At 44.4% G+C, this 20,503-nt stretch overlaps 1 protein-coding gene across 1 annotated transcript in view; it reads left to right on the top strand.

Moving 5' to 3' along the window:
• The window catches only part of LOC142817828 (uncharacterized), a 222,058-nt gene extending 213,924 nt beyond the window's left edge, over positions 1–8,134 (top strand). Inside the window, exon 6 of the mRNA XM_075895655.1 lies at positions 3,489–8,134. Coding sequence (XP_075751770.1) covers positions 3,489–3,626 — 138 coding nt within the window. The 3' untranslated portion in view covers positions 3,627–8,134. The remainder of the gene's footprint in view (positions 1–3,488) is intronic.
• The last annotated feature ends 12,369 nt before the right edge of the window (positions 8,135–20,503 follow it).

Raw genomic sequence — 20,503 nt, forward strand, 5'->3', positions numbered from 1 at the left:
TTTGATCCCTGCTCAGGGTAGTCAACTGAACGTACAGACGTATGGGTTTTCCGTTAGCTCACACGATGAGGTTGGGGGGGGGGGGTAAATAAGCTGGATTAATTGCACATTATTTGAGGCACAAAAGAACGTTCACCTAGTCTCCGCAATGTCACTGCAGTATCCCCCATTGAAATAGAGAACATTAATTACACCACACTGGTAGATTGTGGTAATTTATGACGGACAAACTTTCAGTATGGATGTTTTATTTAGATGTTATAACTTTTGTGTGCGATGAGGTTATGATTTCTCCACTAATTATAGAGCTTCGCTTCGAACAATTTGAAAAGAGATACGCAATAAAAATTACAAAACTGTCAACCAAGGTATGTTCCGCAGAGTGGGAAAATTAAAAAAAAAACCTTCCGCTTAGTTGGTGGAACCTCCTTGTGCAACGATATTAATATTACTCACTTTGTGAAACAGTTCGTAACAGTTTTAAGCATGATATAAAGTAAGAATTCAAAGAAACCTGACTGAAAAAAAAAATTGCCCGCAGCTTCCCTCGGGGGAACACTGAGGAGGATGCGGACCATATAATTGGTTAACGGGGTGTTAAAGTGCGACTTACTTGGGTCGATGGCTAAATTGGTTAACGTGGTTGTGAAATGGGGTGTTAAATTGCGACTTACTTGGGTCGATGGCTAAATTGGTTAACGTGGTTGTAGGAGGGGGTGTTAAATGAGTGAACACGTACACACGTATGCGAAAGGGCGGCGCTGGTCGAAGGGACGTCGATCATTGTGTTTGTGGATTCGTTGGAATTCATTTCACCGCGACCTTGGACGTCGACGCGCCGTACAAACCAACCGACGAGCGGCAACTGAGCGAGCGAGCGCCGACCTTGAGTATATATACAGCACGACGGCGCATGCACTGTCAGCTGTTGAATGTTCTCGAAGCGCGACGCCACATGCGCGTCCACTGGAGAATCAGGAGAATTGTAGATGTCGAACGCGGTGTGTAGAGGAGGAAGGGTGCACAGATGGTGGAGGAGTGAAGCGCGCGCGGTGTGTAGAGGAGGAAGGGATGCACAGATGGTGGAAGAGTGGGCGACGGCGCGACGGCGCATGCGCGCGCGTCAGCTGTCGAATGTTCGAGAAGCGGTGCGGACGGCGCACTACAAGGCGCGAGTATAAGATGCTCCGCATCTAAAAATTTACTTACAGGAATGTGGTGGCAAGAAAATTTGCATAGTTGGTGGAACCTCCATTGAAATGAAATAAGTTCGGGCATGTTCGTATTCTCATTCAGCATCTAGCGCAGAGCGCAAGCCAAGGACCGAGTGACAGCCGACGCTTCTAACAGCTGTCTTCATCGGTTGACGCACGGTCCTTGTGTTGTTTGCTACCTGTGAGGTGGAAGCTCCATCAATATACTACGAATTTGAATCGTTGCCTTAGTGACTGCAGTACGATTTTATGAAGTGTTTTTCTCAGGGTAGTTTACTTACTGAATTCGACACCGCAAGGTTGAAAATATGAAATTTATTGCATACTGGTAAGAGCAGTTCCTGTGAGTACAAATGCACCGTGTAACAAAATGACTTCAGTGCGACGTACAAACAAGAGACCCCCAGACACGATTTAACTTACAACACTGAAAGTGTTCGGAAATGTTAATGATTTAGAGTACGAAGTATTTTACTATAGGAGAGAATAGAGCCATCTCGTGGGCCTCACATCTGATGGCGATTGTTTATAAAAAGAGTGTTCGACGATTGCGAGTACTTTGTACTCAAACTATGAACGCGCACTGCACAGAGAGCCGTCCCAGCATAGGCACATGAGCTGTGTTTAGAAAAAACTGTTTAACAATTTAGAGTAATTAGTACTCCACTATGGGAGATAATTAAGCCGTCCCGTGTGTTTAAAAAAAGTGGTTAACGATTTAGAGTACTAGGTACTCTACTATGGGGGAGCATAAAGCCGTACCGTACGTAGGCTTTTTGCGCTGCCTCCTGAACTAACGCATGGTTGCGTTTAAGAGAATTTTATTTCCAGGTATGCCTTACATAGCTTATGTGCACACAGAAAGAGGGACAATGATGATCATGCGTACGTACAGTGCAAGCTGTTGTATACAGTGAAAAAATTCCGCCATATCCACGAAGTGAATGATGATGAGTGGGCGAAGCTCCGGAGGTAAACCTGGTAAACCATGAATCCTCTGTACATTTTGCCCACTCGATTTTATTACATCGCTCCCCCTAGCGTACGTCGCCGCACTAAACCGAACGATTGCCTTCAACCAATGACACGCGCCATATGTGACATCATTCCTATTTTATAAGATCTCGCGTCTTTCATCAACTACAAGTACCGCTTCCTAGTTTATAACATCTTGCATCTTTTCATCGTCAGCTACAAGTACCACCATCTAGTAAACACTACAAAAACTAAACGAGAGGTGGCTACATACAGGAGACGGTACCGCCATCTAGTGAACACTGCAAGAACTAAACTAGAGGTGGCTACATACAGGCTACAGGGGACGCACAGCCCACGCCCTAAGGAGCTTCGCCCCTAAAATAACTTATTTGCGTATGCAGTTATGTACAATGCAAAAATTGTACAACAAGAACGGGACATTCATGAACATCGAGATGATTAAACTTATATAAACAGTAAGGCTATATGCACAAACAAGGGGGTCACTCGCAGTGTAAGGTTTTTTTTTCCCATTCACCTGTGAGGACAGTTTGCTGTCGTGCTCAAGAACAATACTGCACAAAAAAGACATGTTTTTAATGAACAAAAGGAGAATTCGCACTGTCATTTCACAGTGGTACAAGCTCTAGCCCACCTCCTCGATTGGAGAGGAAAGGCATGGACACTCTGTTCTTTTTTTTTTTCAATAATAAATCGCGTAGACCAGCGTTGCAGGAAAGCCTCCTCTCCCAGCATAACTAGTTCTTCATCGAGATGCATAAGCAATATACGTTTCTTGTGTGTTTAGAAAAAGTTTGTAACAATTTAGAGTACTAGTTACTCTACTATGGGAGAGCTTAAAGCCGTCCCATGGCTACGCTAAGAAGAACCGATTACGTGACTTCTGTCACACTTTTGTACGTTTCTTGTTAAGAATAAAAGTGTTAAACCGTTTAGAGTACATTGTATTGTACAATGGGAGAGACAAGTCAAAACGAACTTTTTGTGTGTTTAGAAAAAGTAACCGAACGTACAGCAGCCACGGAAATCATCGTACCACGGGAGGTGGCCGGAGCTCAGCGTTTTAGTATTCAGACAATGACCTCTTCGAGGCTACAACTTTAAGAAATCAGGTTCTTTGTCGCAAAGTCGGCTCCATAGGCGCTCCGTGTTCTAAAGATTTTTCTTCAATCTTAAATCCCGTGTTCCCCGGAACTTTCACCTTATTTGGATTTCAAACTTCAAAGTAGTCACGTGCGAGAGCCCTGGTGCATTTCTTTTTTCTTTTCTTTCCAGGTGTGGCACATGTGCACCGGAGTTCCTAACCTGGGAGCGAGACACAGCTTCCTCTGTCCCAACGGCACCATCTTCAACGAGCGGAGGGGTGTCTGCGATTGGTGGTACAACGTCGAATGCAGCGAATTCACCCTCTGAGCTCGAACCAGTCGTTCTCCTTGAAGCGTGTACGGATCCGCTCGCCCGGCCGTACGCATACATCAGCGTGTGTTTTCCAACGCACGCGTCCTCCTCGCTCATAACAGCGCTCGGGACACTGTGCACAACGATATAGGCTGCCACGGCCTGCGCTGTCCTCTTGACAATGCAAAGCGTCTTAGATGTTCCACGTTAAATCGACGCGACCTCGTTTGTTTTGTAATTCAGAACAAAAAGTGTGTTGTTGAATATCGTATGCACCTGTAATCACGGCACCAACAAGACAGGCACAGAATGCAGTTCGCTGCTCGAAAGTCCGCAGAAGCGGATAGGTTTTTGGCTGACTGAAAGAGGCTCACGCTATTGCCAACTGGTATCTAGTGTGTCCCAACATGAGCGTTTTGTTTTGTTTTGCATATGCCTCGATCGCAAGGGCTGGAGATCTTCAGTCTTGACTGTCGTGTCGCACAAACGCCTGTATATCAGAAAAAAGTGATATGCTGGATAGTATCACGCTAAAAACGTTTATATAATTTCACGTCGAAAACGCGCTTCCAAGTTACAGAGCTCTAACACGTGTCCTGTAAAGATAGGAGTGGAAATAGAAAGACGCGGCTCCCATTCAGCCCGCGTCAAGGGATTATAGAGAATATGTTAAGCTGCAGCCATGCGGAACACACTGTGACGTTGTCTTCTGACGCGTTCATTTAAAGCGGTTTGACGACGTTGCTGAAATTCAAGACAATTCAATGGATTTGGCGGTTAAAGGGGACACCACACGTGACACCAAATGGCCACAAGACAAGGGTGAAATGATTTTGCCTAAGCAGAGTGCCGTGATGCCAAAAATGTGCTGATAAAACGGTCTGTGAGTTCACCACTCAATTGGAACGGGGATTAACGCAGATCCGGCATCGTTCGTTTGGCCAAGAACACGTGGCTATAAACAACTTTGCCATTCTATTGGATCCGCTGTCACTGACGCAACATTTGTACAAAAACTTATCGCCGCTAGTATCTACAGTCATTACTACTGAGAACGTTATCAACAAGCGAAAAGGGTAAAAATTAAGAACAGTGCTCAAGTTAAGTGATTGTGCCTATTGTCCTCAAAGTGATCACGTGTACAGAATGAAAAGCTGAGCTTGCTGGTTTTAATTCATACTTAGGACTTTGCAGTGCTCACAAAAAAAAAAAACGACCCATGCTGCACAGTGCTAAGCATGAGCTCATTTGTATCACTACTGTCGCGAGCACTCCAATTGAAGGAGTGAATCGAATGCAACTTGATGATCAGCGGAGTCTGATCACCCCTGACCTAAATGTGCATAGCCAATTTGGAGAAGGCTTGAACGAGTACCTGCAACCACGTTGTGGCCTGTCCTCTCGTTGTATTATGTGTTTAGCGTCCTCTTCCACCAAGCAGCTGTCGTGATTGTGCGTCGTGTTATGCCAGTACAGTTAGTTACCTATCAATACGTCGCCGATGTCCTCATTCGAAGAATACGTTCAGTACATGCGTTAGTCAAGCCCGAACCAGCGGCACGTCTGGATCATCATTAACCTACGTAATCTCATTATGCTATCTGAGCTTGGAATGCAGAGCTGTCCTCAATACATTCATTGGTCGTATCTGGCTGTCCTGCAGAAATAACAGTGATTATGACAGAATCCACAAGAAAATACTATTGCACAAAGAAATATCATGACAGAATCCACTAAGTGGTTGGTCGGGGCCCGACGACTTGCGTAATCGCCTTGAACGGGGAGTGTGTTGCAATCTAGCCACTGGTTCCATATCCCAAATGACTGGTTGCTTTGCTCGCCACTAGATGACGTCAAAAGAGGCTGTGGTTGCTCTCGCTTGAGCAGCCGCCGGAGCGCGCAGGCAACATACTCGCGTGTTCCCTTTCATAAGGTTGACAGTGTACGTTGAGGGACAGCTCTACGCAGCGTTTGCGAATGGAACTATCGTGATTACATGGCTAAGCGCGAAATGACCAAGTTTCGAACATTTTGGCTTTACGTGTGCACTACCATGGAAGCTGCGTCAAGACAATGGGCCAAAGCTCTACGCCGTATGACTAGCATGTCGTGACGTTATCACAAGCGTCATCACGCATCGATGTGCGTAACGGGTGCTTAGGAAACGGCGTCGTGGAAAACTAATTTTAGTTCTGTGCAGCGGACGCAGAAAGAGACAGAACGCGGGAGAGCCAGTATTGATGTCATTGCAGATCGTCAGCGTGACAACTGTACGCAGGAACGTTGAACTCAGGATTTACTACTGCTTGTGTGCCTGTTCCAGCGTCTGTTGCGCTCGAGAATTTCTTCTTACCCCACTTTCATGAGAAAGATACTTCGAACATTCTGCTACTTTTCTTTATTTGTTCCGTGCACGACATGTTCAGAAACGGGAAATGTGGCGCAGACGTTCGGCAAAAAAGAACGGAAACAAACCCGAACCCATTCGCTTGTGTTCCCTTTCCCTCGACGCAGTTTCATTTTCGCGCTTGATGTCCTGGCTGAAATCACTGAACAAAATGCTTTATCTGTTGAGTTCGCATCGACACTCATCGTCCGTCCCCTGTCAAAAACTCGAGAGATTTTTACAGCTCGTTGAGATATTTATTTTTTACGTTAGATTTTTTCTTGCGTGCGTTGGTGTTGAATGATCAGACGAGTATAAATTGTGTTTCTTTTTAGTGCTGACTGAAGCAAATTGAGCATTTGGTATAGCAAGGGCCCATGTTATAACACTTAACATGCCTAGATGCACCTTTCTATTAACAATGGGTAAAACCTCGAGCTGCCCCTTCCTTACGAGAAGCTACGGGATGTTCTTATCGCTGCAAAAAAAAAAAACTTGCGCTTTTGTTTTCCTACTAAGCTGAGAGGATGATGCTATCGTTTCTTATCAATCTTTCATATTTATTGAATATAATTTTCCGACGTGTCTTCCGTACGTTGTCTCTCGGCCTTTGGAGCTCCGTTATCTTATCTTAGCTTCTACGCGAGATGTCTCCGTTTTTTATTTGTCCTAACCTTACTTCCTTTTATCTCCCTTTCATTTCTTGAACAGTGCGCATGTTCTACGTCATGGTCAAAGGCCTATCACATTTCAAGTTCATCCCCGATTGCCCACGCTTTGGTTGCTGGGTCTATTTAGAGAACCTCCTTGCGGGTTGGTCGCTTCTCATTTTGTTATAGCCATGAGAAGCTTAGCGTTCACAGATTCACGTTGCATTCACGGTATTTTAGATACATGGTGGTATCGTGGTAACCTTTTATTGAAGGTGCGCTTTAACGCGTATTGGTGTAACCTAAATGGGTGCACAAATAGATCTAAAAAAAAAACATGAGATATCACAAAACCACGAGCTTCAACTCTTTCGGGGGTGATTTAACACCTTGATGAAGTCATTACCCGCACCATGCACATCGATGAAATTATTGGTCACTACGAGAAACACCAGAACATGACAGTCAATGTGCACTCTATAAAAACAAAAGACAAGAAACAAGGGGTCCTTTGGCTTTCCTTTTACGTGCACGTGCGAGAGTAACGGATGTAGCACTCTTGTTGGGTAAGCACGTTGACACTCTTTATGAGAGTTTTTGGACGCGCGAATTTCGAAAATAGAGTCAAGTGACTCTCTAAACAAAGTGCTGTACATGTGCCCTCGCATGTATAAAAAAAAAGAGAGTTCCTAAAGTGTTTCTTGAGTTCGGTTTAAAAGTTGTAGCTCGGGAACGCGATAGATGCCGCACCTTTATTACAAAAGTTACCTCGACCGAATCATATGCTCATCATATCATCATTGCAGCAGTATTTGGATGCACTTATTTTGTACATCTTGCCAATGTCTCCTACCATTGCGAAAGCGAATGTTTTTTACGTCTGCTGCCTTCAGAGACTAACCCTTTTCATTAAGCCAAAAAAAAAAAAAGCTTTTGTTCATGTGATATTAGTAGCATAGCCTACTTGGTACCGACATTTCTCTAGAAGCTACCACGCATCTCATTATCTCGGGATTTTGCCTTAAGGACTCTGAAGATTCATCGCGATCCTTCCCCTCTTTCTGATGCCAGTACGGGCCGCTTTCCTATGCAATGTCCTCATCTAGACGGCCTAGAGTCCATTACTTCGTCGCAGGTCATCTTTAGCGCAAACTTTCATTCATCAAATTCTTTGCACTTCTTCAGGCCGATACTTCCTTCCAGTTACACGGCTTAAAAATTTCATGCACGCCGCACCAGCTAATATGCATTCAGCACACCATGAATTCACAGTACTGACACTGCTACCTTATCCCCATCTTCGCCGTTTTACAGCGGAGTTGTAACACTCACACAGAAACAAGACAAAAACAAAATAAAAAGCGAATCAGCTTTTTCGCCCCCGTTTACATTTTCTTTAAATATGACTACTTTCGGTAGTCTACGAGTTTTTCGCGCACGTTGTATATACATTATATTGAGCAATAAATGTTGTTTCCACATGTCAACGTTTGTGGTTGTTGTCACTTTCATCTCGCGTGCCTCAGCTACCTATTAAGGCATTGCGAGTCTTCAGCTAGGCATCCAATAAGCGAACTCTGTTGCAGGGCCGAAACTGACCGACCTCCGGTCGGTAGCACCTGCCATGGACTTGGACAGAAGGGGGGAGGTGCCCTCTCTCTCTCCCCTACTTCTTTCCCTGATGCCCTTACCCTAGGAAAGGCACCAAGTCTGCCCCAAACTTCTGTTCAACCATAGCTGCTCCATAACGGATTGAACTCAACGTCACTCATCGTTCCACCAGAGTATACTGCACACGGCCATCATCTACATAACCTGTGTGTACACACCTGGGATGTATGTGCACTGCAAAAGCACATGGGCGGAAGGCCTGATGTTCTTCCCTTGCTCCTAATATTTTTTACAAGCTCTCTTCTTTGTCATCATTTATCTCTTTTGCTCTTTCCCCCAGCACACTGTATAGCCAGCTGGTTTAAAAAGTGGTTGACCTCCCTGTCTTTCCACTTGTTCTTTTCTTCCTTCCTTTCAGAGCACTTTTAATCTTGGCAGTGGATGTCTACTCGTCCCAGTTCGACCACCTCCACTGCAAGCTGGCTCAAGAAAGTGATCACTTTTTCATCTTTCAGGCATTTTAAGTTGTTACTGCACTTCGGAGGACTTCCGACAGAGTGACTAAGCGTAGCGTACCGCACATGACAACGTCATGTCTTGTATAATAAAAATGTAAACGAACAAAACAAAAATAAAACAGCTCATTTGTGTCTTCATTCTTTCTGCAATATGTGATGCTGGATATTATGCGACAATGTTCATGATGCGGTGAGTACGCACTGTTCTCGCAAACGATAACGAGCAAAACGTCAGGACATGCCTTTCCAGGAATATTGGTGAAACATTGTTTCTGAACTATACTGTTTGTGCCTTGTTTGGCTAGCAAAGATTGATTGCTAACAGAAGATGGGCATAAAACTTTAATTTGTATGAATTCTTCCCTCAAAAGCACCTCACAGACTGTAGACAATGCGCGTGATTAGTTTATTTAACGTGAGCATTTTGATATCAATAGGTCTACCCTAGTGAATAGATTCATATGCACGGAGGGTACGGATCCGTACAAATGCAATTATGGTAATACGGATCCGCATGGAACGGATTCACTTGATGCGGCATCCGCACGATTCGTATATACGGCTGCCGCATAAAAACCTCCACACATACGGCATCCATATAAACGCAAATGTGGTATTACTGATGCTATGTGATACGGCTGGTCACGCGGAATTGTGGTCAAACAACTGTTGAGGGTTATTGTCCCAAAAGCACGATATGATTGTGAGAAATGCCATTGTGGAGGATTCCGGAAATTCCGTCCACCTGAGGTTCTTTAACGTCCTTCTAAGTTTAAATACAGAGGCATCAAACATTTTCGCCTCCATCGAAAATGTGGCCGCCACAGCCGGTCCTCAATGCCACGACCTGAAAATTGGGTCAAGGTGCAAACCGCATGATATGGCTTTGATATACACAGCTTGCGCATCAGATGCCAATAGGATATTGTATCGTTAATTTGGGTAAAATAAAATTTATTGTCTGTAAGCAGAGCTCTGCCATTGTACAGTTATTTCTCATATATCAAGTAGAGCAAACAATATTTATTTTAAGGGTGTAAAATAACTGCAGTGTGAGAGACAACGCAACGATGCCCCAGCACACATTTACATGTGTATAAAAGTATAAACAGTGTAATGTGAGAGATGTACTGGCATGCACCGCCACACGAGCATTGTCTTCCCCTTCTTCCACCCCTTCTAATGACATTCATCTTGTCCACCATTAGCTCATGCTCCTGTCACCGCTCTGCCGTTGAAGAACTCCTTTTGCAACTTCTCCAAGTGAAACTCGAAAGAACCTGAAATAGGCCGAAGTTAATGCTGTGATCGAGAGCAGAAAGAATGAAATCAATTGCCAACAAAAGTTAGGTAAACGTGCCACAGTAAAACCTTGTTAATTTAAACTTGGTTGTTTTGAAATTCCACTTAATTCGAAGTGTTTCTGTGATCCTGCCTTTTGCAATGTGAGTTTGAGCGGATAACTTCCGCACAAGTCCGGTTAATCTGAAAACTTTGGGTGCAGTGTGCCAATTCTTGATTACGATTTCGCCGCAAATCCGCGAAACCAATGGCCTTTAAGAGCCACCAGGCAATGTACTTCAGCGATACTAATTATTGGTAGCTTAAGCACCCCTGCCTTGCTACTTTCAGTCCGAAAAATAAAACAAACAAAAAAACGGTCTCGTGATCAGCTAAAACACGCGCCTGTGGAAAACAATTTGTGCTTTACTGCATTACACTAATGACGTGCGGGCCGCATGATGATGTTTTTTGCAACATCAGCGCGTCCCACTTTATTCATTCTTTCTGGGAATTTAAAGAAATTAATGAAGTTCAGTCTGGAAAAGTCCGCGATGTATGCGAACCACCAAGTGCCGGTTGCTCCAGCAATTTGAGCACTTGCATTGCTGACGAAGTTCTTGCCTGCAATGCCTACTTCTCCGATAGAGGCGGAAATGTTGTAGGCCCTTGTGCTCAGATTTGGGTGCACGTTAAAGAAACCCAGGTGGTAAAAGTCCGGAGCCTTCCACTACGGCGTCTCTCATAATTATATGGTGGTTTTGGGACGTTGAACCCAACATATCAATCAATCAATGCAATGCTTACTTCGAAAACTCAGGCCGAAAGCTTCAATATTGATATTTTCCAGACAAAACACGTCAAGATTTTCGTCCCACTGTCTATTTATAAGTTCTTTATTTTACCAAAAAGTATGGGTGAATGGTTGCATCATAACGTGCTGACACAGCGAGAAGCATGCAACATGCTTCCCGCGTGTCATTACTGTGTTGCAGTGAAGATGTCTTGTTTTTCACAGGCACACATTTTAGTTGATTACTTTTTTGTGTGTGACAGGCGTTAGGCCCGGAATTCCCCATTGTTTGCGGAAAAATTTTGACTCGGTATTTCTGGAAAACATAAACCTTGCAGCCACAAACTAGCCGGCAGAGCAAGCGACCAGCCATGACAAATTTGAATTATTTTAGTTTCCTAGCATTCCACTTTTTGTTTGTTCTGTTAATTCAAAAACCCGCTTAATTCGAAAATTTCTCATGGTCCCAGTGACTTCAAATTAACGAGGTTTTACTGAACCTGCAAAAGTGTTAAAGCTCTGGCACATACTATGTGCACATCTCATTTTAACTAGTAATATTAAAAATAACTGCCTGATTCATAATGTAAAAAGTGAAGTAGAATTGAATTACTCTTTACGAAGTGCAACATAATGATCACACTTGTCTATACAAAAATGGATTCAGACATCGGAGTATTATAATGCAGGATAATATGTTCGAGAGAACTATAAAGTTGCAAATCGCAAATTTACAAAAGCTACCATGATTATAACTACAACAAAAAAACAGGCTTAACATGGCCACTCATTTGTAAATTTTACTGCTTCAAATTTTTCAAGCAGTTAGAATGTAACAGTGGGTTTCTACTGCACCTCAAAATAAAACACACTGGGGCTACACAATACCGTGACTGTGGGAAGAGTTGTGCAAACGAGGTTCAACACATCGTCAGTGCTCTCGCCTGCTCAACCTTTGTGATGCCTCATGCAGTGCATAGCTGACACATGGCTTTGCTATCACTAACGTGCCTATGTGATGCGAGATTGTGCAACGCATCCAACTTACTTTAATTAGTACACACGGCTACACGGCTATGATCGTCAACTTCCTGAATCTAATGTCGGTTCACTGCTGTTAGAATGACGAATTTATCCAATATGGAAACAGTGCATCAGCAAAGCTTTTGAACAGGGCGAGCACTTCATTTAATGCGATAGTTGTCACCAGAACGCAATGATGGCACTAGATTTACGCAGTTTTTTTTTTTTTTTTGAAGCATAAGCATTAAAAAAAATGGTGCACTAAGCATTTCTTTAATTCACGGCTGCCTGTTGGTCATGTTTTGGAGACCTACAGCCTTTTCAAAAGCGTCGTTTTGTTTACAGTGTGATACCGCTTACAGCACAGATAATTGTTCTTCCAGCAACTTACATTTTAAGCGGTCTACGCGGCATTGGTTTATTCAGTGAAAACGTTTATACGGTTTTCTTGCAAACAATGTTATCTATCTATAATGAGACCATATATTTATAAGAGATTTTTGCTATCTTGTGAACAAGCCAGTATGCCACTTCACCTGGTCCACTAGACGTGATCAATGTTCTATGTAGCATCCATGATGCAACGGGCACACAATTATTCACTACACTTCTCTAAAATAGTCATGCTGGCCCGACCAATATACTTATGATAACAAGCCCAAGTCTGCATGTAAGGCTTCCTGGAATTAAAACTGCAGCATTTCATCTGCGATCGGCTCGTTTACACTCTCACGTATGACCAGAACTCAAGTATACTGCGAAATGCTGGCAGCTCTAGAAGAAAGTAATAGAGAGAATTTTCCCCGGCACATGTGCACATTTACCGAGGGGACAGAGCTACAGTAATTGTCGTGTCAGCCACAACTATTTTGTAATTTCTGATCAGCAGCACCACATGGGGCCATTAACACCACCGGTGAAAATCTCGACACTACTAAGCTTGGGAAATCTCCCCACTTACCACCCCTAACCCAAAAATTTTCACGGGGGGGGGGGGGGGGGGGCTCTAATTTTTCTTCGGCTACGCCAGTACAGACATTTACACAAGTGACGCCATTCTTGTTTGCTGATAGGGGGTGAACTACGATGCAGATCTATTACGTCACGTCTATCCCTTATATAGATAAGCTTTATATTCAAACGAATGAAGTTGAGCTTTCGCCCCGCCGCGGTGGTCTAGTAACTATACGGTACTCAGTTGCTCACCCGCAGGTCGCGGGATCGAATCCCGGCTGCGGCGGCTGCATTTCCGATGGAGGCGGAAATGTTGTAGGCCCCCGTGCTCATATTTGGGCCCACGTTAAAGAACCTCAGGTGGTCGGAATATCCGGAACCCTCCACTTCGGTGTCTCTCATAATCATATGGTGGTTTTGTAACGTTAAACCGCACGTATGAATCAATCAATGAAGTGGAACATCGAATTAGATGTTTCTTGCCGGAAGCGGAGTGCTATTTAACGGTGGAAGAAAATCATTTTTCTCGTAACGTAATCTCAGTTCATGTTACCGGCAATTGTACCTCATTCAAATAAAATCCCATTTGCTAACAGTCAAGGGCTGGAACGACCTGCCTCCTCAGTCACGCTACATCGCTTCTTCATGTTCAGGGATTCTATCAAAAATAACAATCTTTTGACCTACACACCCCATCCAATACCCTTGCTTAGGGGTATTGGACGTATCGGATTATTTAATCAGTTTATGCGTTATTTTTTTTTCTTTTTGAGAGCGAAGTGCTTTAAGCTTTTCCTTGTGCAGATTTGTGTGAACCGTAATTGTCGTTATAATCCAGTACGCGCTCGCTTCGTCCTCCTCAATTTCTGCGTCGTTTTCGCAACGGTGAGCCATAGTGTTCATGTCTCGATTTGATTGATTTGTGGGGTTTAACGTCCCAAAACCACCATATGATTATGAGAGACGCCGTAGTGGAGGGCTCCGGAAATTTCGACCACCTGGGGTTCTTTAACGTGCACCCAAATCTGAGCACACGGGCCTACAACATTTCCGCCTCCATCGGAAATGCAGCCGCCGCAGCCGGGATTCGAACCCGTGACCTGCGGGTCAGCAGCCGAGTACCTTAGCCACTAGACCACCGCGGCGGGGCTAGTGTTCATGTCTCTGACACCCCTTTTAACGAGGAACTATGACCAAAGCAAATAGAGGCTGCTTCTTTTAGCAGTGAAGCTGTCGCCATGAATGAATGAACAGCTTGATTTATCGCTTGGTAAAGAGAAGGGGGGGCAAAATCTCAGAGGGTGGTGGGTAGAAGCTACTTGAAGCAGTCTTCCTCTACCCTCTCGGCCCACCCCAGGATGGCCTCCTGAATGTCGGGCCTCGAATTAACTTGTACTTTCGTTGATATACCAGCGCGTACAACACGTAGTACAGACGCTTTGAGCCTTGTACCCTTCAGGTCTCGTTTGGATTGTTTCAAATTCTCTTTTTTTCCGCGTGTGGTGGAAGTTTGGAACAAGCTTGATGGTGCATTGCGTAGACTGAACACTGCAGAGTTCGGGAAAAATTTTATGTGTTAGTCACATAAATTTGTGCGCACTATTGTTTGTTTCTGTGCATTCGTTGATTTTTCTGTACCCGCTCCTGCAATGTCCCAGGCATGGGACAGCAGTATTTGTAAATAAATAAATAAATAAATAAATAAATAAATAAATAAATAAATACTCCGCGGTGCGTAATTTCACAAGCGGGTAATTTCGCCGCACTACCGACTACAGCAGGTACGAGTGTTAAACTATGGTTAAACGAAAACGTGAAAACGATAGAGGAAAAAAAAAGGAAATGATGAAAAGAGAAAATGGTAAGTAATGGAAATAAAGAGTAAAAAGATAGAGATACAGAGAAATACATAAAAAGAGAGGGAAAGAAACAGGCACGAAAAAGCGACGAAAAAAAGAAACACATAAAAGTTAAAACAGAAACAGACAAATAGCGAGAAAAAGAAAGAAATATATGGAGATATAACTAACCAAATAAAAAGAACGAGATATAAAAAAGGCATTACAAAAAACAGAGAGAAAGAGAAAACAAAGAGAAGAAAGAAAGGAATATAAGGAATGCCACCCAGCTGCACTATCACTTCAAAGGGTCCTGCAACACTTTTTCCAAGTATAATGAACGTGACTCGGACGCCGAGGCTCAGCAACAAAACAAAAGTGTTATTGCCCGTTTCGTTGAATAGCGGCACATAGATGATGTCATTTGCACCTGAATCGCGCGCGTCTTAACACCACAGAGTGGCGTCTGAAGTCGCCTCCTAACACCAAGTAGCCGTGAAAGAATTTCACTAAAAGAGATTATTGCCTCACGAATTCACCACTTCAACAAATTTTAGAATCCGTCCCGTACGAGTGGAGCTACAAAGCTCTGTCGCAAACTGGCAATGCTATCTTTTTTCTGTCGTCCCGACGAAAGTGCTATAGAAGCTACAGGACGAAGGGGGGTGGGGGGATTAACCAGCCGCGCGCTTCTGGACCGTGAACACGTTTTTTTTTCTTTATTTATTTTTGTTCAGATACGCGGCTATATAGTGCGATCGCGCGCGAACGCTCGGGCACATCGCGGCCTCTAGCGGCGGCCCGAGTAACATCCGAGAGCGCGATGCTCAAATCCGAATCGATACTTGGGCTTGGGAAAATCTTGGGGAAAGTTGGGCAAAAACATGGGGGAAAAGCAAATCATCGTGACAAAAGAGGAAGGCGTGATACTGAGACGTCTGCAAAGCAACACACACACACATGAGGCCCTAATGCATCATCTCTACACAACGAGATATAGCTCTATGTGCCCGCTCTGCAGCGTACCGGACACCCTGGCACACTTGCTTCTTTCATGTCAATGTATTGCCAGGCGTAATCTGCAACGACATACGACTGATAATGAAGCAGGACGGACGAACGAAGACTTGACCGAAGCGTGGGAGGCGAAGCTCGCCCTCGAGGGCCTAGAAGACCAACAACAACTCGCCGCCAGAGTCAATAGGGCAGTAGAAGCCAGATGGTTCCTGGACTAAGGAGCCCTCCCACCTCAGGGTGACATCGGGCATTGCTCGGAACACTGTTTCGCAAATAAACGTTTACTTCTCTCGCGTGCGTCATGTCGCGAAGATTTGCGAGCATTTGTCGATCTTACAGAAAACTGTTTTCAGCTGACTTTGAGAATTTGTTGTAAATTTCTGGCTACGTGCTGGGCTATATTTCGCTCGCGTGTTCTCGGTAACCTCGACTACAAGCCGACAGCGTTTTGTGAGCATGCTCATAAAGTGATTTCAGGTCTCTTTTCAGGCTTGGGACCACTAGAGCGACGCTGGCACAATTTTTAGGGGTGAAGCTCCTTATAGCATCACCTGGTCAGTCGTCCTTCCATCCTGCGTTAGCCAGTATATCCATGGAGTGAATAATGATGAGTGGAGCGAAGCGTCCATCCGTCCGATGCGTGCTCTAGTGGGATAAGAACGGATGGATGGACAGGCGGACATACGGACGGACGGACAAAGGTACGGACGCTTCACCCCACTCACCATCATTCACTCCTTGGATATGCTGTAATTTTCCCCTGGAAAAAAGCGCAAGCAATTAAGTTAAGTGCGACGATGAACCATCGCGACTGCTAATTGCTATGTTTCTTCAATTTTTTAAAAAAGTTGAAGCAATGGGATGTGAAGTGGTTTCCTAAATTTTACTAACATAATGCCACGTGCGTCTGATTTTGATATAGTCGTGTTTAATCCACAAAAGCTCTTATCCATGCTCGCTGCAGACCGCGCTGCAATGGAAAGCTTCGCAATTGTTTGAGCGCATTCTGCAGCTGACAGATCAGGCGCAGGACGCGAGTAGTCAAGTTAATTCGAGAGCGAATTTTCGGGGCCGTATCTATAAATGGTGACGCACCACACCGCAGATCACCGCAGATCAGTTCACTCGACGGTCGGCGTTGTTTTCGCCGCTATCAGGGTATACAGTTTCAATTGCTTGGACACTTTGCTCCTTTCATTTTCCATGTTCGCCGAATGAAGAGTTTCGTCTTAAACACGCCGACTTACCTTCGTCAAGTCTCGAGTCCATGACAATGAAAACACGCAGGTAAACACGCAGTAGTAAATGCAAGCACGCAAGCTGACACAGTGACACTTCGTTTATCGGAAAGTATACAGGAAGGAAAGTATGCGCACGTCGACTTAAAGCTCGCAGCAAAATTATGTCAGGTGTTTCGCCACCTTCTCACAAATCATCCTATATTTTGAGCTAAAACTCATTGCTTTATGTCTGAGGGCAGTATAAAAAGACTCTTCAAGCGTGTTGGATAAAAATTACGAAAATCATAGAAGTACCAAAATTACTCCGAATACGCTCATCGCACCAACACTTAATTCCCACCAAGCCTGGTCATAAATAGCCCCTAGACCAAAATCATGTCCTTTTAGAGGAAGAGAAATAACCGTTTATTTTATAAACAGTGTTGAGAGCTATGCCCGGTATCACCCAAAGGTGGGAGGGTTCCCTAGCCTAGGAAATCATAAAGTACATCAAAACACATTAATTGTTTGCATTTTCTTTTCAATTATATAGTTCATTGCAGAGGTTAATGCATAGGAAGGAAGTATGAAAAGTTTCACTGGGAAATCAATGCCTTCAAAATTTGTCATCCTTTATTCTACAACGATCCTTTGATCCTTTGTTTTTCTCGCCTCGAGAAAAACAAGCATTTTGTTTTTCAAACAAGCCACTATTGGTTTGAGTCCACCATTAACGAAAAAAGACCATAACTTTTGAACACAACTTGATAGAAGCGCGCAATGTTTTATGCGCCACAACGCGGGATATCTACACATTCAGAATGAATAGTCATTTCTATTGAACAAAACATCTCATTCTTCATAATGATATGGTGTTTTTGGACGTTAAACCCCAGCCATTATCATTATTAAATAGAACGTCTCATTACAAACATGCTGGCACTAAAAGGGCCCATCAACAGGCACAGACTTTTTTTTTTTTTTGCACCTCCCTTAGAAGCTCGGTAAGTCATAGAGTAGACCACGGCGATCGCGTTTCCCGAATATTACTGCGCTGCGCGCCGCACAGAGCCTTAATTTCGAAAAACAATTCCCGCACTACTTTTTTTTTTACGCCTGGCCAATCCTACTTTGACGAGGCGTGACGCGAAAGCCGTGACGTAGCACGCAGCTCGTCGATTGGTCTAAACCAGTCACAACGACGGGCTGCGCCTTCCCTTTCCTGTGAGGGAGAGAGGTGGCAAGGCCACGCGATATTTGAAACCAGCTTCAACCGATGTTTAAACCACTGTAACTTCCTTAATATAGCACGTGTTCGCAAAATTCCTGCGACAGCATGTTCACAAATCAAAAGTGCACATATTTCTCTCTATAAGAATTTTTGGATTTCGCAGTTGTTTAGAGGCCCTTTAAAGGGACTCGAGCTATGTTTCGCGCGCGTCAAGCTTCGTATACCACGCTATCTCGTATGGCAGATAGTGAACTACTCAGCTGTTCTACACGCACTACATTACTCTCTCCTTTCCCCCTTCTCTTCCCTCCTCTCTCTTTCTCCCACCCGCCACGGTCGTCGAGCACTCGGCTGCTGTCCCGTAGGTTGCGGGATCGTATGTCGGCAGCATTTTCGATGGAGTCGAAAAACTAACGAAACTTCTAAATTCCACTCGGAAGATGCCACTGTTCCTATAAACGGAGTTTGTTTCCCATATTTTAGAGCAGTTGGTTGTATTTTTGATGGATTGTGAGCGCGCGAAGGCTGCTCGCGAGCACGAGCAGTGACGTCAAACTCACCGAGGCGCATGCGGGATGCCCGTGTTCTTGTCTCCCTCTTCCTTTTCTCCAACTGTCCTTTCACTCCACTCTTTCACTTCCACAAAAGCGCTGGCACTTTGCCCCAGCCGGAAGCATTGTTCGCTGCTGTTCATGTTCATACTGGTTCGGGGAACCAAAGTGAAAGATGAGCGAGTCGAGAGACGTGGCTGATGGCGGACATTGTTGGCTTGACAGTTTCCGGTGAGTTTGACGTCACTCAACGTCACGTCCTCTAGTTCACAGCGCTACCGCTACACATCACAATTTGTGAAAAATGCATTAAATTCATTATTCTCCCGTAGTTTCTGCTTGGAATTAAGGTTGTCTCTGTTGATTTCAGGATCCATCTATCTATCTGGCTGAAAATATTGTCGGCAAAAATTTTGTTCAGTATCCTTTTAAAAAACCCCAGTTAGTCAAAATTTTCGGAGCCCTCTACTAGCGTCTTTCATAATCATGTGGTGGTTTTGGGACGTTAAACCCCAATAATATATATTATTCCCTTTCCTAATCCCCAAGTGTAGAGTAGCCAACCATAAGTCCTTCTGATTAACCTCCCTGTCTTCTCTCTTTCTCTTTGCATCCTTCTTCTTCACTTGCCGCACACTTTTTGCGCACCACGAGAAAGTCAGCTGTAAAAAAAAGTAAGATCGAGAAATCCCGTCATATTTTAGTTCCGTGGGGTTGTGGGCACTTAACGGTTCACCTCCGCGAGTCAGGGTTGACCCGGCCCCTTAAATGCTTCCCTAAATGTTTTTTTTTTCATGTAGGAAATTTGCAGAGCGCTTAAGGAATGACAAAAATATATACATCTCTTTGCTCGCTATACATAGCTTGCACTGACGTCAAGCCTAGGAATCCTGGGATACCATTCCGCCATGCTGGTGCAGCGGGTCAGCGGCCGCGGCGGTGCAAAGTGAATGTTGGCAGAACGTTCGACGCGTCGTGACGGTTAATCTGCGCTGTCGTTGGTTGTTCCAAACGCACTTGTTGGGCAAAATTAACGAACACTCACTTTTTTCTTCCCCCAAAACCATCTAACATCACTGAGAGCTAAGCGGGAAGCGGCGGGGATCCCGGATAAGACCTCCTGATGTATACACACTGATAGAAGAGACATACGTGTTTGTGGCGCCTACACCAGCAAAGGTAACGATGTCAACAACAGCGGGACAATTTATGTCTAAGCCACTCCGTGGTCTAAGCTAACTTGAGTGACGTTTGTAGATAGACTATCGAAACTATGGGAGGAAACCAAACGTTGCTCTGCGACGTGCATTTCATAACATTTCTCATACGCACGTCGCTTTCTGCAGCATACAGACAAGCTGCAACATCAGAACAAGCCCCCTTCCCCCAGCGCATGTAATGCACGTGCAATGGGCTTTTGAAATCACAACCCCATGTTTCTTGCAAAGGATCCACACACCTAGAGGCTGGTCTCGCTACCTTTGTGAATGTTTCGCCTGCAAATGACGTGTTGCGGGGTAAGAATAAACATTGGGGACATTTTTGCAAGCCGCTTTCGAGTTATTCGTGTTATAGTGAACGAGCAATCACGACAGGCTTGACCAGTTAAAGCAGACCTTCATTGCTCGACGCGACAAGTGCACGGGAGCTAGATTTTTGGTTGACGACTACGCGGCAAGCGATATAAATCTCTTTCACGCATTCCCGTATTTTTCTTCGCGTAATATATTGCCAAGCGTCCTAACGAAACAAACCAACAGCTCCTGCCATATGATACTTAAGAAAAAAAGACTCGTGATGACACTTTGGGATTGCGTTA

Source organism: Rhipicephalus microplus, chromosome 5 (assembly GCF_043290135.1).
Source record: "Rhipicephalus microplus isolate Deutch F79 chromosome 5, USDA_Rmic, whole genome shotgun sequence".
In the NCBI taxonomy this organism is placed as follows: domain Eukaryota; kingdom Metazoa; phylum Arthropoda; class Arachnida; order Ixodida; family Ixodidae; genus Rhipicephalus; species Rhipicephalus microplus.